The 26,156-nt window shown below is 40.9% G+C and overlaps 2 protein-coding genes across 2 annotated transcripts in view; both read right to left on the minus strand.

Moving 5' to 3' along the window:
* Positions 1–1,465: 1,465 nt before the first annotated feature.
* LOC139381745 (chondroitin sulfate N-acetylgalactosaminyltransferase 2-like) lies at positions 1,466–18,355 on the minus strand. The gene is made up of 8 exons (XM_071125492.1): positions 18,243–18,355; positions 11,951–12,910; positions 11,033–11,249; positions 10,841–10,942; positions 10,430–10,608; positions 10,153–10,247; positions 3,777–3,858; positions 1,466–3,683 (listed from the first exon to the last, which is right to left on the minus strand). The coding sequence occupies exons 2-8, from the start codon at positions 12,600–12,602 to the stop codon at positions 3,391–3,393; spliced, it is 1,620 nt and encodes a 539-aa protein (XP_070981593.1). The 5' UTR covers positions 12,603–12,910; positions 18,243–18,355; the 3' UTR covers positions 1,466–3,390.
* A 3,366-nt stretch (positions 18,356–21,721) lies between these two features.
* Positions 21,722–26,156, minus strand: part of LOC139381357 (proto-oncogene tyrosine-protein kinase receptor Ret-like) — a 30,565-nt gene continuing 26,130 nt past the window's right edge. The window contains exons 15-20 of the mRNA XM_071124823.1: positions 25,867–25,989; positions 25,105–25,175; positions 24,772–24,909; positions 24,410–24,509; positions 23,731–23,878; positions 21,722–22,552 (exon numbers count right to left, since the gene is read on the minus strand). Coding sequence (XP_070980924.1) covers positions 22,395–22,552; positions 23,731–23,878; positions 24,410–24,509; positions 24,772–24,909; positions 25,105–25,175; positions 25,867–25,989 — 738 coding nt within the window. The 3' untranslated portion in view covers positions 21,722–22,394. The remainder of the gene's footprint in view (positions 22,553–23,730; positions 23,879–24,409; positions 24,510–24,771; positions 24,910–25,104; positions 25,176–25,866; positions 25,990–26,156) is intronic.

The following is a 26,156-nucleotide window of genomic DNA, read 5'->3' on the forward strand; positions in this document are numbered from 1 at the left end:
CTGGGTTGTAATTCATTTCGCTTCAACATTGCGTGACGGTTTGTACTGAATTACACGATTCCTCAGCCTTAGACAGACTTTTGCTCCCGTTTGGTGGATGTGACCTGATCAATGTGTGTGACAATCTAAAATTGCAAACCATAACCCATATATACAACTCTCCTTCAGTGGCCTCCAACTGCTCTTAAATACAAGTCAAACTAAATGCATGCTCTTCAACCGATTGCTGCCTGTACCTGCCCGCCCGTCCAGCATCACTACTCTGGACGGTTCTGACTTAGAATATGTGGACAACTACAAATACCTAGGTGTCTGGTTAGACTAAACTCTCCTTCCAGACTCGCATAAAACATCTCCAATCCAAAGTTAAATCTAGATTTGGCTTCCTATTTCGCAACAGCATCCTTCGCTCATGCTGCCAGACATACGCTCGTAAAACTGACCATCATACCGATCCTTGACTTCGGCGGTGTCATTTACAAAATAGCCTGCAACACTCTACTCAATAAATTGGATGCAGGCTATCACAGTGCCATCCGTTTTGTCACCAAAGCCCCATATAATACCCACCACTGCGACCTGTACGCTCTCGTTGGCTGGCCCTCGCTTCATACTCATCGCCAAACCCACTGGTTCCAGGTCATCTACAATACCCTGCTAGGTAAAGTCCCGTTTTATCTCTGCTCGCTGGTCACCATAGCTGCACCCACCAGTAGCACACGTTCCAGCAGGTATATCTCACTTGTCACCCCCAAAGCCAATTCCTCCTTTAGCCACCTCTCCTTCCAGTTCTCTGCTGTCAATGACTGAAATGAACTACAAAAATCTCAAACTGGAAACACTTATCTCCCTCACTAGCTTTAAGCACCAGCTGTCAGATCAGCTCATAGATCACTGCACCTGTACATAGCCCATCTATAAATAGCCCAAACAACTACCTCTTCCCCTACTGTATTTATTTATTTTTGCTCCTTTGCACCCCAGTATTTCTACTTTGCACACTCAACTACTGTCAAATTTACCATTCCAGTGTTTCAATTGCTATATTGTATTTACGTCGCCACCGTGGCCTATTTATTGCCTTTACCTCCCTTCTCACCTCATTTGCTCACATTTGTATATAGACTTATATTTCTACTGTATTATTGACTGTATGTTTGTTTTACTCCATGTATAACTCTGTTATGTGTCGAACTGCTTTGCTTTATCTTGCCCAGGTCGCAGTTGTAAATGAGAACTTGTTCTCAACTTGCCTACCTGGTTAAATAAAGGTGAAATTAAATACAAATATATCACTGCCCTTTGGGCCAGCATAATCACAATGGGTTCCAATCGGTCGTTCAATAAAATACGTTTGCAACCCTGTTACCTGCTATCCATTTGAAATCACCAAAATAAGTCAAACATTTAGCTTGCTCTACATATAAAAGCCTAAGCTACCATTTATATATTTTTTACACTGGAATGGGTAGTTCATGTTTTTATTTTTATTAATAAAGATTAGACCATTACAAAACATACAAGTATGGCAATGATAACGATATGAATGGCTGCAAACATTCAGTCTCATAACTGTATCAATAGCCTCAGGAGGAATATTTAGTATTCTACATTACCAAAAGTATGTGGACACCTGCTTGTCAAACATCTCATTCCAAAGTCATGGACATTAATATGGAGTTGGTCCACCCTTCACTGCTATAACAGCCACCACTCTTCTGGCAAGGATTTCCATTAGATGTTGGAATATTGCTGCGGAGTCTTTCTTCCATCCAGCCACGAGCATTAGTGAGGCCTTGTGCCTGGGGGCATTGTCATGCTAAAACAGGAAAGGGCCTTCCCCAAACTGTTGCTACAAAGTTGGAAGCACAGAATCGTCTAATGAAACCAATGAAATACAGCACCAGACCTCTATTCCTCCTCCATGAACGGTGCAGGTAGCGTTCTCCTTGCATCCACTAAACCCAGATTTGTCTACTCCAGAGTCCAATGGTGGCAAGCTTTATACCACGCCAGCCAACGCTTGGCATTGCGAACAATGATCTTAGGCTTGTGTATGGCTGCTCGGCCATGGAAACCCATTTCATAAAGCTCCCGACGAACAGTTATTGTGCTAACGTTGCTTCCAAAGGCAGTTTGGGACTCGGTAGAGTGGATTTCTTTTTTTACATGCTTCAGCACTCGGCGGTCCCGTTCTGTGAGTTTGTGTGGCCTACCACTTTGCGGCCGAGCCGTTGTTGATCCTAGACGTTGCCACTTCACAATAACATCACTTACAGTTGACCGGGGCAGCTCTAGCAGGGTTTGACGAACCGACTCTCTGGAAAGGTGGCATCCTATGACGGTGCCACTTTGAAAGTCACTGAGCTCTTCTTTAAGGCTATTCTACTGCCAATGTTTGTCTATGGAGATTGCATGGCGGTGTGCTCGATTTTATACACCTGTCAGCAATGGGTGTGGCTGAAATAGCCAAATCCACTAATTTGAAGGGGTGTCCACATACACTATATATATAAAGGTATCTTTGATATCCTCATCTCCAGTTAATAGGCACATATTCAGACAAGTATGACAACCCTGGCTGCAAAAAATAATTATTTATACATTATTCCATTCAAGATTTAACTGGCATTGATTGGCTGCAAGGCTCAATTCAATGAAATAATACTGTGAATCATCCTCAGAGAATAAAGCAAGAAATGTCAGAAGAATGACACTTGTGCAAATTATGAATGTGCTGCATGCTTTTTTGCAAAGTTTTGTTTCAATTGCTGCTTCAATCCAGTCCGATCTGTAGATTTTGGTACATTTCCAAATAAACGCTGATAGGATAAACCTTCTTCGATGCTGATGAGCACTGCCTCTGACTGATGGTTCCTTTGAACAAATAATATTCTAACATAAAAATGTCCCTTTTTTTAGTCACTGTACAACTTTAAACCAAGCTTGACATTTTTACACAAATTAAACAATATGGCTATAGAGAGAACAGGTTATAGTAGCGATTTAAAAAAAACAACACTTGTCCATTGATTGCTTGACCTCACAGGCAAGAACATTGCCTTGACTTGCTAATGATAGGTTATGCAAGTTTCCCCAGCTTCAAAGATGTTCCATTAGCCTTTTTGTGTTGTTGACACAGGTAGTGCCATTCTCAGTCTCTTGAAATGTTTAAGTTGACACTTCACATTTACTAACATCCATTTTTGTACATTCATAGGTGTCTTTAGCTGAGCTGTGAAATGTAACAAGATTGTGTAAACTGGTTTTAATCATGTTAGTAACGACATGTGTACCGCAGTTCTTGTATTTATGTTTAAAAATAAAATAAAAAAAATGCGAGGAGTTCTGATTTAGAGTACCCAAGATGGCCGCCTAACGAAAAGCCATTCAGTTTTCAGTATTGCTCTGGGTCTTGTAGGCCTGCTTGCGGAGGTGATTCTCGATCTCCTCGCGGAACACCAGCATGCCCAGGTGGGAATGGGAAGCCTCATTCATGGCTTTGGACTGGATGCACATGCGATACTGTTCTGGAGTCAGCTCGTCTGCACACTGCTTCTCGTGCCACAGGTGGAAGAGGCCAGATACCGGCGTACGCGTCACAATCAGGTCGCTCCGCAGGTACTTCCTGTACAAGTGGACATCTTCCACACCCCAACCTTTCACTTCCAGGTCAAAACCTCCTAGAAAATACAATTGAGGGGTAGAATATAATTGTCACAGTAAAAATATGTAGCAAGCACACATAACAATACTTATCAGTCAACACTGCTTACCTATATTGAGGAAGTCCGAGCGGTACTGACATGTCATTCCAAAGCCAAAATCTCTCCAGAATCCAGCATCTTTCTTGTGAATCTATACGGAAAGTACACTTGTCATTGGCGAGTTGACTAATGTCAACATTAAGTAACAATTAAATACAAAATATATATAGACAGTACCAGTCAAAGGTTTGCACACACCTACTCATTCCAGAGTTTCTTTATTTGTACTATTTTCAACATTATTGAATACTAGTGAAGACATAAAAACTATGAAATATCATGTAGTAACTAAAAGTGTTAAACAAATGACAGCTTTGCATACTCTTGGCATTCTCTCAACCAGCTTCATGAGGTAGTCACCTGGAATGCTTTTCCAACCATCTTAAAGGAGCTCCCACATATGCTGAACACTTGTTGGCTGCTTTTCCTTCACTCTGTGGTCCAACTCATCCCAATCCATCTCAATTGGGTTGAGGTCATCTGATGCAGCACTCCATCACTCTCCTTCTTGGTCAAATAGCCCTTACACAGCTTGGAGGTGTGTTTTGGGTCATAGTCCTGTTGAAACACAAATGCTAGTCCCACTAAGCACAAATCAGATGGGATGGCGTATCGCTGCAAAATGCTGTGGTAGCCATGTTGGTTAAGTGTGCCTTGAATTCTAAATAAATCCCAGACAGTGTCACCAGCAAAGCACCATCACACCACCTCCTCCATGCTTCACATTGGAAACTACACATGCAGAGATCATCCGTTCACCTACTCTGTGTCTCACAAAGACACGGTGGTTGGAACCAAAAATCTAAAATTTGGACTCATCACACCAAAGGACAGATATCCACCGGTCTAATGTCCATTGGTTGTGTTTCTTGGCCCAAGCAAGTATCTTCTTCTTATTGATATCCTTTAGTAGTGCTTTCTTTGCAGCAATTTGACCATGAAGGCTTGATACACACAGTCTCCTGTGAACAGTTGATGTTGAGATGTGTCTGTTACTTGAACTCCGTGAAGCATTTATTTGGGCTGCAATCTGAGGTGCAGTTCATTTCAGATTTCTGAGGCTGGTAACTCTAATGAACTTATCCTCTACTGCAGAGGTAACTCTGGGTCTTCCTTTCCTGTGGCGGTCCTCATGAGAGCCAGTTTCATCATAGCGCTGGATGCTTTTTGTAACTGCACTAGAAGAATCTTTCAAAGTTCTTGAAATGTTCCAGATTGACTGACCTTCATGTCTTAAAGTAATTATGGACTGTTGTTTCTCGTTGCTTATTTGAGCTGTTCTTGCCATAATATGGACTTGGTCTTTTACCAAATAGGGCTACTTCTGTAAACCACCCCTACCTTGTCACAACACAACTTATATTCCACATACAAACTTTTAACAAGGTACACCTGTTAATTGAAAAACATTCCAGGTGACTACCTCATGAATCTGGTTGAGAGAATGCAAACTGTGTGAAAAGCTGTCATTAATGCAAAGTGTGGCTACTTTGAGGATACAGTGAGGGGGGGGGGGGGGGGGACTATTTGATCCCCTGCTGATTTTGTACGTTTGCCCACTGACAAAGAAATGATCCGTCTATAATTTTAATGGTAGGTTTATTTGAACAGTGAGAGAGAATAACAACAAAACAATCCAGAAATCACATGTCAAAAATGTTATACATGTATTTGCATTTTAATGAGGGAAATAAGTACACTGCTCAAAAATATAAAGGGAACACTTAAACAACACAATGTAACTCCAAGTCAATCACACTTCTGTGAAATCAAACTGTCCACTTAGGAAGCAACACTGATTGACAATACATTTCACATGCTGTTGCGCAAATGGAATAGACAACAGGTTGAAATTATAGGCAATTAGCTAAAGGAGTGGTTTTGCAGGTGGTGACCACAGACCCTTTCTCAGTTCCTATGCTTCCTGGCTGATGTTTTGGTCACTTTTGAATGCTGGCGGTGCTTTCACTCTAGTGGTAGCATGAGACGGAGTCTACAACCCACACAAGTGGCTCAGGTAGTGCAGCTCATCCAGGATGGCACATCAATGCGAGCTGTGGCAAGAAGTTTTGCTGTGTCTGTCAGTGTAGTGTCCAGAGCATGGAGGCGCTACCAGGAGACAGGCCAGTACATCAGAAGACGTGGAGGAGGCCATAGGAGGGCAACAAACCAGCAGCAGGACCGCTACCGCCGCCTTTGTGCAAGGAGGAGCAGGAGGAGCACTGCCAGAGCCCTGCAAAATGACCTCCAGCAGGCCACAAATGTGCATGTGCCTGCTCAAACGATCAGAAACAGACTCTAGGAGGGCCCGACGTCCACAGGTGGGGGTTGTGCTTACAGCCCAACACCGTGCAGGACGTTTGGCATTTGCCAGAGAACACCAAGATTGGCAAATTCGCCACTGGCGCCCTGTGCTCTTCACAGATGAACAGATGTGACAGAGTCTGGAGACGCCGTACAGAACGTTCTGCTGCCTGCAACATCCTCCAGCATGACCGGTTTGGCGGTGGGTCGGTCATGGTGTGGGGTGGCATTTCTTTGGGGGGCCGCACAGCCCTCCATGTGCTCGCCAGAGGTAGCCTGACTGCCATTAGGTACCGAGATGAGATCCTCAGACCCCTTGTGAGATCATATGCTGGTGCGGTTGGCCCTGGGTTCCTCCTAATGCAAGACAATGCTAGACCTCATGTGGCTGGAGTGTGTCAGCAGTTCCTGCAAGAGGAAGGCATTGATGCTATGGACTGGCCCGCCCGTTCCCCAGACCTGAATCCAATTGAGCACATCTGGGACATCATGTCATCCACCAACGCTGCACCACAGACTGTCCAGGAGTTGGCGGATGCTTTAGTCCAGGTCTAGGAGGAGATCCCCCAGGAGACCATCCGCCACCTCATCAGGAGCATGCCCAGGCGTTGTAGGGAGGTCATACAGGCACGTGGAGGCCACACACACTACTGAGCCTAATTTTGACTTGTTTTAAGGACATTACATCAGTTGGATCAGCCTGTAGTGTGGTTTTCCACTTTAATTTTGAGTGTGACTCTAAATCCAGACCTCCATGGGTTGATAAATTTGATTTCCATTGATCATTTGTGTGTGATTTTGCTGTCAGCACATTCAACTATGTAAAGAAAAAAGTATTTAATAAGAATATTTCATTCATTCAGATCTAGGATGTGTTATTTTAGTGTTGCCTTTATTTTTTTGAGCAGTGTATTTAACCCCTCTGCAAAACATGACTTAGTACTTGGTGGCAATCACAGAGGTTAGACGTTTCTTGTAGTTGGCCACCAGGTTTGCACACATCTCAGGAGGGATTTTGTCCCGCTCCTCTTTGCAGATCTTCTCCAAGTCATTAGGGTTTCGAGACTGACGTTTGGCAACTCGAACCTTCAGCTCCCTCCACAGATTTTCTATGGGATTAAGGTCTGGAGACTGGCTAGGCCACTCCAGGACCTTAATGTGCTTCTTCTTGAGCCATTTTGTTGCCTTGGCTGTGTGTTTGGGGTCATTGTCATGCTGGAATACCGATCCACGACCCATTTTCAATGCCTTGGCTGAGGGAAGGAGGTTCTCACCCAAGATTTGATGGCCCCGTCCATCGTCCCTTTGATGCGGCGAAGTTGTCCTGTCCCACCCCCAAAAACACCCCCAAAGCATAATGTTTCCACCTCCATGTTTGATGGTGGGGATTGTGTTCTTGGGGTCATAGGCAGCATTCCTCCTCCAAACACGGCGAGTTGAGTTGATGCCAAAGAGCTCCATTTTGGTCTCATCCGACCACAACACTTTCACCCAGTTGTCCTCTGAATCATTCAGATGTTCATTGGCAAACTTCAGAAGGGCATGTATGTGCTTTCTTGAGCAGGGGGACCTTGCGGGCGCTGCAGGATTTCCGTCCTTCACAGTGTAGTGTGTTACAAATTGTTTTCTTGGTGACTATGGTCCCAGCTGCCTTGAGATCATTGACAAGATCATCCCGTGTAGTTCTGGGCTGATTCCTCACTGTTCTCATGATCCTAGCAACTCCACGAGGTGAGATCTTGCATGGAGCCCCAGGCCGAGGGAGATTGACAGTTATTTTGCGTTTCTTCCATTTGCGAATAATCGCACCAACTGTTGTCATCTTCTCACCAAGCTGCTTGGCGATGGTCTTGTAGCCCATTCCAGCCTTGTGTAGGTCTACAATCTTGTCCCTGACATCCTTGGAGAGCTCTTTGGTCTTGGCCATGGTGGAGAGTTTGGAATCTTATTGATTGTATAAAAGACACCTGTCCACAGAAGCAAACTGAGATTAGGAGCACTCCCTTTAAGAGTGTGCTCCTAATCTCAGCTCGTTACCTGTATAAAAGACACCTGGGAGCCAGAAATCTTTCTGATTGAGAGGGGGTCAAATACTTATTTCCCTCATTAAAATGCATATTCAATATATATATATATTTTTGACATGTGCTTTTCTGGATTTCTTTGTTATTCTATCTCTCACTGTTCAAATAAACCTACCATTAAAATTATAGACTGATCATTTCTTTGTCAGTGGGCAAACGTACAAAATCAGCAGGGGGTTCAAATACTTTTTTCCCTCACTGTAAACAAATCAAAACATATTTTATATGAGTAACACTTTTTTGGTTACTACATGATTCCATATGTGTTATTTAATAGTTTTGATGTCTTCACTATTATTCTACAATGTAGAAAATAATAAAAATAAGTAGGTGTCCAAACTTTTGACTGGTATTGTGTGTGTGTAAGTTTGGGGCCACTTAGAAATGTCCTTGCACATTTTCTGTCCATTTAAATAACATAAAATTGATCAGAAATACAGTGTAGATGTTGCTAATGTTGTAAATGACTTTTGTAGCTGTAAACAGCTGATTTTTTATGGAATATCTACATAGGCGTACAGAGGCCCATTATGAGCATTACCATCACTACTGTGTTCCAATGGCACGTTGTGTTAGCTAATCCAAGTTTATCATTTTAAAAGGCTAATTGATCATTAGAAAACCCTTTTGCAATTATGTTAGCACAGCTGAAAACTGTTGCACTGATTAAAGAAGCAATAAAACTGTCCTTTAGACTAGTTGAGTATGTGGAGTGTAAGCATTTGTGCTTTTGATTACAGCTCAAAATGGTTAGAAACAAAGACTTTCTTCTGAAAGTCTATTCTTGTTCTGAGAAATGAATGCTATTCCATGAATGCTATTCCAAAAGCCAATACTTTGCAGAGCCACCTTTTGCAGCAATTACAGCTGCAAATTTCTTGGGGTCTGTCTCTATAAACTTGGCACATCTAGCCACTGGGATTTTTTCCCGCTCTGCTGGAAGCAATTTCCAAATGCCTGAGGGTACCACGTTCGTCTGTACAAACAATAGTGTGCCATTATAAACACCATGGGACCACGCAGCTGTCATACCACTCAGAAAGGAGACGAGTCTCCTAGAGATGAACATACTTTGGTGCGAAAATTGAAAATCAATCCCAGAACAGCAAAGGACCTTGTTAAAATGCTGGACAAAACAGGTACAAAAGTATCTATATCCACAGTAAAACTAGTCCTATATCGACATAACCTGAAAGGCCGCTCAGCAAGGAAGAAGCCACTGCTCCAAAACGGCCATAAAAAAGCCAGACTACGGTTTGCAACTGCACATGGGGACAAAGATCGTACTTTTTGGAGAAATGTCCTCTGGTCTGATGAAACAAAAATAGAACTGTTTGGCCATAATGACCATCGTTATGTTTGGAGCAAAAAGGGGGAGGCTGAAGAACACCATCCCAACTGTGAAGCACGGGGAGGCAGCATCATGTTGTGGCGGTGCTTTGCTGCAGGAGGGACTGGTGCATTTCACAAAATAGATGGCTCCACGAGGAAGGGAAATTATGTGGCTTAAGGACAACATAGTCAAGGTATTGGAGTGGCCATCACAAAGCCCTGACCTCAATCCTATAGAAAGTTTGTGGGGAGAACTGAAAAAGCATGTGTGAGCAAGGAGGCCTACAAACCTGACTCAATTACATCAGCTCTGTCAGGAGGAATGGGAGAAAATTCACCCAATTTATTGTGGGAGGCTTGTGGAAGGCTACCCGACACATTTGACACAAGTTAAACTATTTAGAAGCCAATGCTGCCAAATACTAATTGAGTATGTAAACTTCTGACCCACTGGGAATGTGATGAAAGAAATAAAAGCTGAAATAAATCACTCTCTACTATTATTCTGACATTTAACATTTTTAAAATAAAGTGGTGATCCTAACTAACCACTCAGATGAAATGTCAGGAATTGAGAAAAACTGAGTTTAAATGTATTTGGCTAAAGTGTATGTAAACTTCCGACTTCAACTGTACATACATACACTATTTTTTCAGGTACTTACAAGTTGACTTTCAATGGGGGGAGCCAGCTCCAGATTTCCATAGACTATGGCAGGATTATACAAACTGAAAACCACCGGATAAAAGACTCTCTTGTCTACAAGAAAAAAAAAACACAAAAAGGGATGGGTTTTACATATAGTATATTTTGGTATAAATTACATCCAAAATGCATATAGTACATGTTTAGAAAAAGTCACACCACCTGCATTAAGTACTCATAATTAGAAATTAGGAAACATGGATGTGTAGGCTAATGTTTTGGTAGAAGGCACCTACTTGGAGCGGTGTGAAGACGGCAGGTGTTGAGATAGTCCAGTGTGAAGTAGATATCCACATCACAGAAGAACATCAATACGTCACCCTTCTTCCAGGTATGGGCACCGATGTCCAGACCCCTGCCTCTGGAAAACTCCTCGTCCACTGGGATAAGTGTGTAGTTGGAAAAGCTTGCCTCCCTAAAAACCAACAATACCATTTAAATAGAGGTGTTGTTTGAGCCCAAAACTCCCTTTTCTATAGAGCCAGGGGTAACATCAGTCAGTCACACTCAACCAAGCAACTCAACACATTGGGTAGATTCCTTCCTTTGATGTCTTGACTAGAAAATAACATAACATATGGACAAGTGAGAAATGTACAGCAGTAAAATCACATAAATCCTTTCTTTCATATTAAAAGACAACAAACCTGGACATTTTTTCCAAGTAAGACTTCACCTCTTGTAAGCCCTCTTGTCCAAAGTAGACCACTGTAAGATGCACTCGCCTATCGTGTTCTATGCACACTTCCCTGCAAACAAAAATAACTGTTACCACAATCTTCACAAATACTAGGCATAGGCTGCATATTGCCTTTTTCACGTGACTCACCACCACTAACCTGAAGTTGTGTAGGAACTGTGAGAATGCCTCTGTTCTGCCTGCCAACGGCACAATGATATTAATGATGACTCCAGTTGTTTCTACAGACGTGCTTCTGACTTTCATTAAAGGACCAAAAGGACGGAAAAGAGTGACATGGCGGAAGTTGTCGGAGTTCTCTTTTGCAAAGAAGAGCTCGTAGAGTGTGCCCTTGTCCCGTTCTGTTCTGTACAGCCCTGCCCACATAAAGGGGAAACATCAGTTTTGTCAAACATAGGGAACAAATATTGTTCAACTTTACAGGCTAGATTACATTTTTGCTTGAATGAAACAAGCAGATAGTAATCTGCATCAGGGGTTCCCATGCTGGCCCTCAGCCACTCCACATACACGAGTGTACAAAACACTAGGAACACCTTCCTAATTTTGAGTTGCATCCCCCTTTGCCCTCAGAACAGCCTCAATTTGTTGGGGGCATGGACACTACAAGGTGTCAAAAGCGTTCCATGGGGAAGCTGGCCCATGTTGACTCCAATGCTTCCCACGGTGTGAAGTTGGTTGGATGTCCTTTGGTTGGTGGATCATTCTTGATACAAACGGGAAACAGTTGAGCTTGACAATCCCAGCAGCGTTGAAGTTCTTGACACTCAAACTGGTGTGCCTGGCACCTACTACCATACCTTGTTCAAAGGCACTTACATTTTTTGTCACCTGGATTCACCTGGTCAGTCTATCATAGAAAGAGCAGGTGTTCCTAATGTTTTGTACACTCAGTGTATGTGGCAGCACATCTGATTTAATTAGTCAATCTATCATCAGACCATAATTAAATCAGCCATGCTGGTAGTGGAATAAATAATATGTGGAGTGGCTAGGGGGGCCCAGAGGATCAGGTTGAGAACCACTGTTATACATTACCCCAGTATAGCGCTCTTACCCTCAGTAAAGTGGCTCTCGGTGTAGGTCTGCCTCTGCATGGGCACATCATCCTCCTGGCCATCCTCCTCATCTGGGTTGTTTATGACGTCCAGGGCTGCCTCAATGACCTCCACCAGCTCATCCCTGCGGTCCTTCCGCACAGGCTTCTCCTCTGGGTGCCTGGTCAGCCCCATCTCCAGCTGATACACCTTACTAGAGGTGAAGCTCTCGAAGGGGACCAGGGCGTACTCGCTGGGCAGTCGTGCTCCCGTGTTCACCTCGGCTTTGTCGATCTGGGAGTGGAGGAATTCGAGAAGATCCCCAGGCTCCTGGTCCTTGGTTTCAACAAGCCCCTGGACCCCGAGACCTTCCTTTCTGTCCTGCAGGACCTTGAGTTTCTCACTCATCTCCTGGAGCTCCTGCTTGAGTTGGGCGATCTGCCGCTTGAGGCTGGCGGAGCGGCTGAGGTACCGCTCCTCCTGCTCTTGCAGCAGTGCCTGGTAGTACTCCTTTCCATGGGACTCCCCTCCCAGGCCAGGCAGGACCAGGCTAACATCAGCTGGGGGAGTGCACTCCAGCAGGTAAGCAAAGAGGAGGAGGACCAGCAACAGGAAGAGCCCCAGGAGCATCCAGCGCATCCGGCCCTGCAGCGGCAAGCTTCGCCTGGGCATCACACTCGCATGCAGTCTATGGGTGACAAGTCTGCATTCCCCTTCAACGTCAGGGAAATCTACTTTAATATGTACTGAATTAGGCCCAATGCATATTCTAGGATTGTTCAAAAGTTCCCTTTAATTAACAAGTTATATTAGCAACTCAAGTTGGATGTTTGTTCGAGTGCAGCTATAAAAAGCTATTTTGTTCATTCATGTCACATCATTCAGATAAAGTCAGGAACACCTTGTGTGTCTTGTTTGATGGGGAGTTACATTGTGAGTGGTATCCATTTTCATTCCTTCCATCAGTGTGTATTTATAACCTTTAGAATAAAATGCAAATCAGTAATCAATATGCTGACAACAAATTATGCAAGAAAAGAAATGCTGGTGAAATAAATGCAATGTTGACCTAGGTATGATTTCAAGAGGAACTTGAATTTCATGATATTTTACTAGGTTATACGAGGTAACTAGAATAGACTGTCCTCTGAACCACTTTCCCTCAATGCGATTTTTATTTAAGACTCGATCTCAGGGCTGTGTCATACAAAGCAGCAATGTCTACTACTATTCTGCTAGCAGGACTAACGATGACGTCACTTTCCTGTGGTAAACTTCAAAATAAAAGCCTGCATTTCAAAACGTTTCAAGGATGAAAACTAATTCAAAAGATATTACATTTTAATCAATGACGATTTCTCTTGTGCTATTTAGCAAATGCACCTATTTTTTTTTTACGTGTCTATTTAAGACAACTATCTAAAAATACAGATTACAATGACGGCCTACACAGGCCATACCCGGACGACACTGGGCCAATTGTGCACTGCCCTATGGGACTCCCAATCACGGCCAGTTGTGATACAGCCTGGATTCGAACCAGGGTGTCTGTAGTAGAGGTCGACCGATTAATTAGGGCCGATTTCAAGTTTTAATAACAATCGGAAATCGGTATTTTTGGGCGCCGATTTGACTTTTTTATTTTTTACACCTTTATTTAATTTTGATTTAACAAGGCAAGTCCGTTAAGAACACACTCTTATTTTCAATGACGGCCTAGGAACGGTGGGTTAACTGCCTTGTTCAGGGGCAGAACGACAGATTTTCACCTTGTCAGCTCGGGGGAGATGCCTCTCTCTCGTTGCACTCCACAAAGATTACGCCTGTCACGCGAATGTAGTAAGCCAAGGTAAGTTGCAAGCTAGCATTAAATGTATCTTATAAAAAACAATCAATCATAATCACTAGTTAACTACACATGGTTGTTGATATTACTAGATATTATCTAGCGTATCCTGCATTGCATATAATCAATCAATCAAGTATCTGACTGAGCGGTGGTAGGCAGAAGCAGGCGCGTAAACATTCATTCAAACAGCACTTTCTTTGCGTTTTGCCAGTAGCTCTTCGTTGTGCGTCAAGCATTGCGCTGTTTATGACTTCAAGCCTATCAACTCCCGAGAAGAGGCTGGTGTAACCGAAGTGAAATGGCTAGCTAGTTAGCGTTCGCTAATAGCATTTCAAACGTCACTCGCTCTGAGCCTTCTAGTAGTTGTTCCCCTTGCTCTGCATGGGTAACATTGCTTCGATGGTGGCTGTTGTCGTTGTGTTCCTGGTTCGAGCCCAGGGAGGAGCGAGGAGAGGGACGGAAGCTATACTGTTACACTGGCAATACTAAAGTGCCTATAAGAACATCCAATAGTCAAAGGTTAATGAAATACAAACGGTATAGAGGGAAATAGTCCTATAATTCCTATAATAACTACAACCTAAAACTTCTTACCTTGGAATATTGAAGTCTCATGTTAAAAGGAACCACCAGCTTTCATATGTTCTCATGTTCTGAGCAAGGAACTGAAACGTTAGCTTTCTTACATAGCACATATTGCACTTTTACTTTCTTCTCCAACACTGTTTTTGCATTATTTAAACCAAATTGAACATGTTTCATTATTTACTTGAGGCTAAATTGATTTTATTGATGTATTATATTAAGTTAAAATAAGTGTTCATTCAGTATTGTTGTAATTGTCATTATTAGAAATATTTTTTTGGGGGGCCGATTAATCGGTATCGGCTTTTTTGGTCCTCCAATAATCGGTATCTGCGTTGAAAAATCATAAATCGGTCGACCTCTAGTCTGTAGTGACGCCTCTAGCACCGAGATGCAGTGCCTTAGACCGCTGCGCCACTTGGGAGCCCAATTGTAATCGTTAATAAGGACTGGGGAGTTTCAGGATAAAAAAGAAACGGGATGGGGTTAAGCACAGGCAAAATCTTTGAGGCAAACCTGGTTCAGTCTGCTTTCCACTAGACACTGGGAGATTAATTCACCTTTCAGCAGGACGATAACCTAAAACACAAGGCCAAATCTACACTGGAGTTGTTTACCAAGAAGACACCGTGTGAATGTTGTGTGGCCGAGTTACAGTTTTGTCTTAAATCTGCTTGAAAATATATGGCAAGACCTGAAAATGGTTGTCTAGCAATGATCAACAACCAGCTTGAAGAATTTTGAAAGGAATTGAAAAATGTTGCACAATCCAGGTGTGGAAAGCTCTTAAGAGACTTACCCAGAAAGACTAAAAACTAATCGCTGCCAAAGTTGATTCTAACATGTATTGACTCTGGGTTGAATACCTATCTAAGATATATTAGTGTTTTATTTTTCATGATTTTGTTTCACAAGTGTTAGAATTTTTCCACTTTGACATTACAGAGTATTTTGTGTAGATTGCTGACAGAAAATTACAATTAATATAATTTTATAACAACAAAATGTGGAGAAAATCAAGGGGTGTGAAAACTTTATAGTGTCATTTCATGAGGGCACTAAATAATACAGAGTATTGCTGACCTTTTACTACACTCATTCCATAGGCCACAACACAAATCACTGTATATTAAATACATATTGGCTTATAGTGAAAAATCTATTATTTGTGCCGATGTAAAAGAGGGGTTGGGTACTCAGTAGGGTTTGTACAATCTATATAAGGTGTAATTTCATGGGGCAGTGAATAATATGGAGTGTTGCTGGCCTTTTACTACACCCATTTGATAGACAAAGCAAATCACTGTATTTGAACTATATATTGGCTTATATAAAAATACAAATAAATAAATATATATTATTTGCGCTGATGTAAATGTGGTGTTGGGAGTACTTTTTTAGCTTACCCTGTTCACTTCCAGTGTGTAATAAAATGCCATTCCATGCTACCGACTTCCATGCACACTTGCCATGGCCTAACTGAGGTGCCAAGTACTGATTATAAGTAGGTGATTAGTTGAGAAGCCAACTGCTTCAAAGACACAATGAAAACAATGATGGACTGGCATACCTCTTAACAACCTAGATTAACCTAATGCTGATGAGCCGGCTGCATCTTGGCTTTATACATTTAAATTTGCTTGGCCTGACAAATAAATAGTTTGCCCCTAGGGCTTAGGTTCTGGATTGAAAGTCATAGAAATCTGTGTTGTTTTTTGGCAATTGTGTGAACATTTTATTTGCCTCCTCATAAAATATGTGCTCACTAAGAAATGCCTAAACTCATGGATCATACAGCCTATGTCTCCCAATTGTCATTTGTGAGAAAATACAAGTTACTATTACTTTGCCTTTGTCTTATTAGAAATCCTGTCTTATTTTAAGCAACAATCATAAGTAGAAACACTTGTTTCAGTAAAAAGCTGAGGGATGGTGCTGGAGAAATGTACCACTCAAATTCATAGACAGAGCTATGGATGCAATGACTAACCATCCATGATATCAAAGTTATAGTTTTAACCATGTTTTGCGGCTACAGTTGAAGTCGGACGTTTACATACACCATAGCCAAATACATTTAAACTCAAATATTTTTAGTATCTCACATTGTTATGGTAATTTTCACATAGAAATGTCATCGGGAGGAAGGATGTTTGACATGCTTTTTACATTTCTATCTCAATTTTTGAGAAGATGAAAGTGGACATTTTAGGCTCTTTTTAGAACCAAAACACACCTCCTGAAAGACCCTATCTGTGAACGGTGTAAGATTTAGATTCATGGAATAAATCCAAACAGATTGTGATATGAAGTAATTCACTTGGAGAAGGTCTCACCACACCCAATGATGGTGAGGAATCAAGTTTGGCGTGACAGGAACTACCAAAGCAATTAACATACAAATAGAACATGCTAATGATCAGAATTGTTCTTCAGGTTAGGGCAAATATCAAACAGGTAGACCTAATGCTGGTCCCCGAGTTAGGAACACTGCAGCCAAAGATTTCGATAACTAACCCAAGATAGACCACAGCCTGTCTTTTCCAATGGGAACAAGTGAGTCATAGTGGACAGAACAAGGAATGATGTGGGCAGAGCCAAGCACGAGCTAGCAAGATTCTACTGGCCCGTTCGAACATACATTTGCATATTTCCGTTAGGGAATGCCTACTCTGTGAAGTGTGCTTGTGCAATAACTCAATTCGCCTTTGCGCTCCTTCTGAACAATGCCATTTTTTTAAAACTTTGGCAAAGAGTAAAGTCTACAAAACATTGTCCACTCTGTTCGTAACATATTCTAGTTTTGGGAAAAGAGAACTTTGAGATCAAATGTTTCATTGATGAGAAAATTAGTATAATGTTGGCCATAATCCATCTGGTTCCATCTTTCCCCACTGCCGGCCACTGGGCTTCCTCTCACTACTGTATTTGGTAGTGAGTGGAAACCCGACGCTTCACCTTTATACATCCGGGGAAATATCGGTCTCATTGTTCTATCTGTTCTGCTGTAGCAGCACTCCGTATTATTCAGTGCCCCGTGAAATTACATCATATAAAACTCTACAGACCCTACTGAGTACTCCCAACCCACATTTACATCGGCACAAATAATAGTTTTTTTTCACTATAAGCCAATATGTATTTATTATACAGTGAATGGAGTGGGTGGAGTAAGGAGCCACCAGAACTCTGTATTAAACCAGTTGTCCTGCACAATATACCAATTTCAATTCTGTAGACTATTGAGTAATTCCAATTACATATTGTAACGACCCTAGGTTTATAAGCGCGGACATCGAGCTCGAAGGTCAAAGGTTCGAGACCCTGCCTGTTACAATATATTTGTATTTGATTAAAAGTGTATTTCTTGACATATAGCCTACTACACAATAGCTTTCAACACATCAGTATTGGTGTAAACTTTCTAAATAAATATTTTTATGAATATTAAAAGTACGTCAAATTATCCAGTGGTGGTTGCAATGCTATGAAAAACAGTTGTACCACACCGGAGTGACAAAAAATATCTACCTTCCCAAAGTGTAGGATGTCTTTGTAGTGGGCCTATTATTTTGAAATATAATTCCGCGATCCTGCTGCCAGTAGAACGTTAATGCAATGTCTGCTTATGTAACTGCTACCTCTAGGAAAATAGCTAGCTAAAAAGCTACACTACAACGCTAGCCGAGCCTATATGAGCTTGTGGCTAGATAGATAACAACCAAACTACAAAGGGAACCAGAGTTGGCTAGCTAACACCTAGATACGTGTAAACAACGGCATGATTGGAGCTGGTAGCGTTGTTTAGCTAGTTAGCTAGCTATATATCAACAAATATTTGCGTCGAACAGTAAATCATATTTTTAGCAAATACTTACTCATATAGTCAGACCTCCTTTCAAGGAATAAAACGCAGTAACATCAAAAGGGATGCTAAACAACGCCACAGAGGAAAGTGGACTGATCGAAAAAAAACTATACTTCCGGGCGGCCAAGGCGTTTCTGTAGCTACTTCAAAATAAAAGTTCATACATTTGCAGATAGCAATAGGCGAAATCTTCATAAAAAACTAAATGAAATTTTAAACAAGTGAAAGACGTATGACACAGCCAGCAATTAATAAAATACAACTCAAGTTAATCAATCAATTATTAAAGTTAATTAAAAGTATAATACATGCAAGTGCATTTAAAGGGGCGTCAGGTAGCCTAGTGGTTAGAGAGTTGGACTAGTAACCGAAAGGTTGCTAGATTGAATCGCCGTGCGGACAAGGTACAAATCTGTTGTTCTGCCCCTGAACAAGGCAGTTCACCCACTGTTCCTAGGCCGTCATTGTAGCCGTTATTGTAAATAAGAGTTTGTTCTTAACCAAAGGGGCGGCAGGTAGCCTTGTGGTTAGAGCGTTGGGCCAGTACCCTGAACAAACCCACTGTTCCTAGGCCATTGTAAATAATAATCTGTTCTTAAACTGGCTTGCCTAGTTAAATAAAGGATAAATACAAATAAAATGGTGCCTTATTTCCCATCCAGGCTGCTTTTAACATCTGAAAAGACATTGACAAACTTTGATTTGAGTGATAACTTATTAAGAATAAATAAGGAAAATTATTTTTCACTCAGTTGGCAGTGGCACATGATGCCTTTATGTACAGTTGAAGTTGGAAGTTTACATACACTTAGGATGGAGTCATTAAAACTCATTTTTCAACCACTACACACATTTCTTGTTAACAAACTATAGTTTTGGAAATTTTGGATGACACAAGTCATTTTTCCAACAATTGTTTACAGACAGATTATTTTTATTTATATGTCACTGTATCACAATTCCAGTGGGTCAGAAGTTTCAATATACTAAGTTGACTGCCTTTAAACAGGTTGGAAAATTCCAGAAAATGTCATGGCTTTAGAAGCTTCTGATAAATGAGTCAATTGAAGGTATACCTGTGGATGTATTTCAAGGCCTACCTTCAAACTCAGTGCCTCTTTGCTTGATATTATGGGAAAATCAAAAGAAATCAGCAAAGACCTCATAATTGTAGACCTCCACAAGTCTGGTTCATCCTTGGGAGCAATTTCCAAACGCATGAAGTTACCACGTTCATCTGTACAAACAATAGTACGCAAGCATAAACACCATGGGACTATGCAGCTGTCACACCACTCAGGAAGGAGACGCGTTCTGTCTCCTAGAGATGAATGTACTTTGGTGCGAAAAGTGCAAATCAATCCCAGATAACAGCAAAGGACCTTATGAAGATGCTGGAGGAAACGGGTACAAAATTATCTATATCCACAGTTAAACAAGTCCTGTATTGACATAACCTGAAATGCCGCTCAGCAAGGAAGAACCCACTGCTCCAAAGCCACCATAAAAAAAGCCAGACTACGGTTTGCAACTGCACATGGGGACAAAGATTGTTATTTTGGGAAAAATGTTCTCTGGTCTGATGAAACAAAAATAGAACTGTTTGGCCATAATGACCATCGTTATGTTTGGAGGAAAAAGGGAGAGGCTTGCAAGCCGAAGAACACCATCCCAACCGTGAAGCACGGGGGTGACAGAATCATGTTGTGGGGGTGCTTTGCTGCAGGAGGGACTGGTGCACTTCACAAAATAGATGGCATCATGAGGCAGGAAAATTATGTGGATATATTGAAGCAGTGTCTCAAGACATCAGTCAGGAAGTTAAAGCTTGGTCACAAATGGGTCTTCCAACTGGACAATGACCCCAAGCATGCTTCCAAAGTTGTGGCAAAATGGCTTGAGGACAACAAAATGAATGTATTGGAGTGGCCATCACAAAGCCCTGACCTCAATCCTATAGAAAACTGGTGGGCGGAACTGAAAAAAGTGTGTGCGAGTAAGGAAGCATACAAACCTTACTCAGTTACATCAGCTCTGTCAGGAGAAATGGGCCAAAATTCACCCAACTTATTGTGGGAGGCTTGTGGCTGATTTATTTTGATTTTCCCATGATGTCAAGCAAAAGAGGCCCTGAGTTTGAAAGTAGGCCTTGAAATACATCCACAGGTACACCTCCAATTGACTCAAATGATGTCAATTAGCCTATCAGAAGCTTCTAAAGCCATTACATAATTTTCTGGAATTTCCTAAACTGTTTTAAAGGCACAGTCAACTTAGTGTATGTACATTTCTGACCCACTGGAATTGTGATACGGGGAATTATAAGTGAAATAATCTGTCTGTAAACAATTGTTGGAAAAATGACTTGTGTCAACGCACAAAGTAGATGTCCTAACCAACTTGCCGAAACTATAGTTTGTTAACAAGAAATTTGTGGAGTGGTTGAAAAACAAGTTTTAATGACTCTATCCTAAGTGTATGTGAACTTCCGACTTCAACTGTATCTACCTCAAATACCTCAAACCCCTGCACAGTGATCTTGTACTGGCATTGGTACTCCCTTTATATAGCTTAATTCTTGTGTATTTTCTTCCTCTTGGGTTACTATTTTTATTTTTCAAATGTGTAAATCTGTGTAGTTGAAGTAATTATTTGACAGTAACCTGTTGTATTCAGTGCATGTGACAAATACAATCATTTCTTGGAATTCATGAAAGGTGTACATTTATTTACTGCAAACAAATATAGCTTTTGCATGACGGGATGGCTATAACCTCTAACACTGGGCAGCAAGTTCAGTATGTTAGGTCACGTATATTCTATTTAGACAATGGCGGAATGACAGTGGTAAATATCTTTAATTAAATGCTTGGATAGGACTTTGTCATTCGAAGCACAATCTCATTCTGTCAGGGCAAATCAAGAAGTTCATTATGGCACAGAAGCCATTTTCCATCCCCTAAAATAATGTTATATTGTGCAATCCTTGAGTTACCATCATGATAATACAGTTCTGCTGCACACATGTTCTGGTTAATAATTATTTGGCCTCACAACAATAGTCTGTCAAGGAAGTAGACATGAAAAGTTGAGGTTCAGGTTAGACTTCCCTCCCTGCCCTCCTCCAATGACAACTACATTAAACCGATCTTAAAGAGTAACATACACACACAAAATATTTGTATTAAATAACAAGGTAATCTAATTCTGCCAAGCGTGTGTTACTGAAAAAAGGTCATGATCTACCTGTTAGAAATAAAGAAGGCTAATTCACAATGTGCTTCCATTATTTCTAACATTATTACAGCTGATGAGAGAAGGGGAGGCTGTCAAATATAAATAGACTGCACATATTTGAACTTTTTATTGATTGCAACATAATCATGTAATAACAACATAACAATTCATAACATTCATTTGTTTTCAAAATCATAGATAACTGTTGCACAAAGATTGCCATTATGAGGAATCAAATGGCAAGCTGCAGTTTTGACATTCCCACATTTTATATTTTATAGTCTCACGTCCTAAAGACACAGTAGCACTCACTTTTGATACTTTTGGTGTCGAAGAAAGAACGTCTTCAACTAAACGTGGTTCTCTTATTTTTCTTTGGCAAGTATACTTGGAAACGTTAAAGGGGAAAGACAAAAGCAGCTTTTACATTTCAAAGAACATGATTCTATCAAGTAGAAACTTTGCAGCTTTTCTGGATGAACTCAGTGTCCACTCTTTGTCCACCTTAACCTCACAGGTCTACGATATAGGACAGGTGATGGTACAGAACTCCCCTTTAATTCATTGGCTGGAAACAAGATCTTCACAGTCGCATACTACTAATTAGAGGCTATCGTAGAAGCGGCACAGGCACTTGAAAGACATTAACATTGACATACAAACTGGTATACGGTCATGCAATGATACTTGACCAACATGACCTTGAGGTAATGATTAACATACCGAAGAGCTGCTTGAAGCATGGTTTATGACATTCCAGCCATTTTGCAGCAAATATACTTTTTAAATCCCCCAGTTTTAACTTGGAATACTCGTGCAACAGAAATAAAAGGGAACCAACTTTAGATTGTATATGTACAGTTTTTATATAAATATACACATCTACCCAATTAGGAATCTTTATTTTCTACAATAGTTTTTGCTTTTAACTATCAAGGTTGTCCACAATTTTTGCGGGTGAAGGCAAAGCCATCCAGTTTGCATAAACACTATCATTGGCATATCTTGTAAAGACTGGGTTAGTGGCATCAAGTCTGTTGAGCAGTACCGGGCTCTTCTCAGGCCAGTTCGGGTATGACATGCCTAAAAATGAGAACATATCATTTTTCTGCACTGAGTAAAGAAAAAGTAGAATGCAGACAGTAAGGCTCTCAAAAAGAAACTCATTTTTTTCCCCTTTACATTTTTGACAGAAGTGAATTATAGACTGATGTTTGACTATGACATAAGATAAGACATATATGACATGATAAGGCTATCAATTTAGAATTCTACGAAGAAATCACTTCACAGACAATAATGATGTCCATAGTTCCTGTACAGTTTAACTGAGAAAATGTACTGGATTGATACCAATATGATTTCAAAGAAAAAGAACACAACAATTATTGGTACATTATTGATAATGTATGTCATGATCTCTAAATGTTTTTCCTTGGCTCATGCACCATTGATAATTGTTTTCTCAATATAAAGCAGATACAATAATTGCATCACTGTAACAGGATACATGGACACCAAGTTAGTCATGGTAACTATGTCACTGGCAGCCATCTTATTGCTAAATACTTTTATGAACTATCAACTGGAAGAGCCTAGGATCAGTGGGATTTGTTTGGGAATTTGTTATGAAATACTTTTAGAAAGTATTGTTTATCTATGTTAGCCAAGAGTTTATTTCAAAAGCCTTACTGTTTCTCTATTCAGCATTGTAGAAACAATCTATATGCTTAATAGGTAGCCTATATACACACAAACAATCCAGATAACTTAAAACAGTTTGGAATCCAAACTAAATAGATAATGATTGATTCAGCAAGGACCTGTTTCAAATGTCAAACTGTTTTTGAATAGTATTTTCCAAATTAATACAGACAATGTGGAATGTTGGAATGTGTTCTGAATGTTTATGTCATCCAAAATGTATGAGTGTCCTAATGATCATATACATATGTGGATATGAATGTGGATTACAATATGTCATATAAGGGAATGTTATTATAGAAATGTTTACTATTTACAGATGTGTCATTACTTCGGTCAGGTTTCATGTACATCAGAAGCAGGTCCAAATAGTAATCATCAGACACAAGATGATCTTTTTCCACTGACTCTCATTTTCTAAGAAATGGGAGACTTTTTCAGGAAGCATGCCTAGATCACAGTCACACACGGTCTACAGGAAGCCAATCACAACATGTCAAAAAAAAGAGTTTGTGTATCCTGTCTCTAAAATCGAGTAAATGCATGGGAAATTCTACCATAAAGCTTGTTTTCAATCCATGTGGAGGGAATGGTTCGTGGGAGAGGGGCGTTATTACAATCCACTAGGGGTGTGTCCTCTTCGGAGAGGGCGTCGTCGTACAGCAGGGCGTCGGCTGGCGTGGATGCCGCCAGGTCCAGGTAATCCTGACAACAGGAGAGGAACACCTAATATGGCTAATCACTAACATCAGGAATGTGGATCATAATGCTAATACATTCACATCCTACCATGCAGCTCAGACCTAACATAACCTCATAGTTAGGATCGTAGGTCCAATGACAGACACTTGATAGGAAACAGAAAATATTTGAGAAATATATTTCCTACTTGTGTGTGAGATAAAAAAGTACTAAAAGTACTCTGTTCCAAATCCTAAACACATCCTTCACATGTTTACACTGTATTTGGCATCCTCAACATTACAGTATATTTGGCCTCTTTACCTCAACACAAGACTAACTGCTATCTATTGTAATTATAACTTGTGCACATGTTGCCCGGGGCCATATTTTGAGGGTTTTCGCCAGATATTTGGTTAAAGTTATTGTTGGACGTAAAACGAATCTTGTTCTGTTTACTCCATTTATAACAGTGTGTGTACTGTAACTACCACTGAACAGTGTAATGACCACTTTAGACAGAGAAAGAGTGTTGGTTGTTTTGCTTGATCCTACCCGGTTTTTCACCATCATCTTCTCCAGTTCTTTACTGATGTCTGCGAATATGGGCCTTTTGTCTGACTCCTGTTTCCAGCATCGAAGCATCAGATTATACCTGCAGAAACACATTCATACACCCCCGTATGGTCAGAGGTAAAACAACTAAAGGGGTGGTTTACCTACAATTTAGAATATATAATTATAATAAACGAATGGGATGGCTCGCCTACAATTTACAATAGATCCCTACAACATCAGAATGATGATTTTCTGCTGGTAGGTCAAGTCATGGATGTCATTATCAGTGTGTAATAGAGTAGCAGTGAGTTTTACTGTGGGTACAATGACGCTGGGGTAAAGTAAAGTGGCAATCGTACATTTCTTCCGTGCAGTTCTCTGGTTTCTCCATCCTGTAGCCAGTCTTGAGGAGGTTAAAGAGGCGTTCAGGGGCGATGCCTGGGTACGGGTTTCCGCCCAGTGTCACAATCTCCCACAACAGCACACCAAAGGACCAGCTGTCAGGAGACAGAATAGAACACCACATTAATAGCACCACCGAATGCATGGATGAAATAGTGATTCTGATGTTTGCTGTGTGTTTTATCCAAGTGAAATTGAGAAGGTAGGTTTTTGATCATGCAAGCATTGTTGGTTCTGGATATGGACATATGTATGACAGATGTTTTAAGTTGATTGTGAAAGGTACTCACACGTCACTTTGTGTTGTGTAAATGTGATCAAACAAGGACTCTATTGCCATCCATTTCACTGGGATTCGACCCTGAAAAGAGGAGACAAAAAAGAAGAGAATTGAAATTGTGATGTCAGTTCTGTTAAAGAAATGTATGGCCACACTTTATCTGGATAGCCTGGATTATCCATCTGTAGATGTTCATACTATCAACAAAGTATCTGTTGATAAGCAACTGCTTTCTAATGTTACGGTTCGGATTAGGGTTAGGTTTAGAATAAGGGTTAGTGTAAGGGTTAAGTTTAGGGTTAGGATAAGGGTTGGCGATAGGGTTAGGGTTAGTAGATAGTTAGTTGAAATGTCACTGATTATTTTGGTCCTTGACCCCATTTTGATATCCAACAATGGTTGCGACCCCATCATGTAAAACAAAGTGAGCAACAGACAATGTTTAACAGAAACCACTCAGTTTATTACAACCACATCTAGTGGCTACTGGAGGTTACTGACGTAACCCCGGTTCTATGAACCAACCGCGATTTTTAAAAATGTATTTAAAAAAGTTTATTTTCACATTTATTTAAAATGTGTTTCTCTCGCGACCCCATTATCAAATTTTGCGACCCCTAGTTTGGGAAACACTGCTGTTGAGCATCTACAGATCGATTATCCAAATAAAGTATTACCAAAATTATAAGAATTGAGACAATTTCGAAAACAATATAATTGAGAGATTTTTTGTATTTTTTATAATTGTGTATTTGACATTTGGGACCCCTACCTTGCTCCTCTTCACATAAGAGTCTTCCTCATACACGTCCCGGGACAAACCAAAGTCTGAAATCTTCATCTTACGCCCCTCTGCAACTAGGACATTTCTTGCAGCGAGGTCCCTGTGAACAAGCTATGGAATACATTAGTCAATACAAGCTTCTTACAGCCACTCAAGCTCAGCTCTTTTCTTTACAAAACACTGAGTCACATTGAACTTGAGCTAAGTGTAGCATGGAATTCTAACTTCCAGTTCAGTCACATTTTCAATGAGTCATGCATTGATGTCAACTGGAGACT

This window comes from Oncorhynchus clarkii, chromosome 23 (genome assembly GCF_045791955.1).
Source record: "Oncorhynchus clarkii lewisi isolate Uvic-CL-2024 chromosome 23, UVic_Ocla_1.0, whole genome shotgun sequence".
Taxonomy (NCBI): domain Eukaryota; kingdom Metazoa; phylum Chordata; class Actinopteri; order Salmoniformes; family Salmonidae; genus Oncorhynchus; species Oncorhynchus clarkii.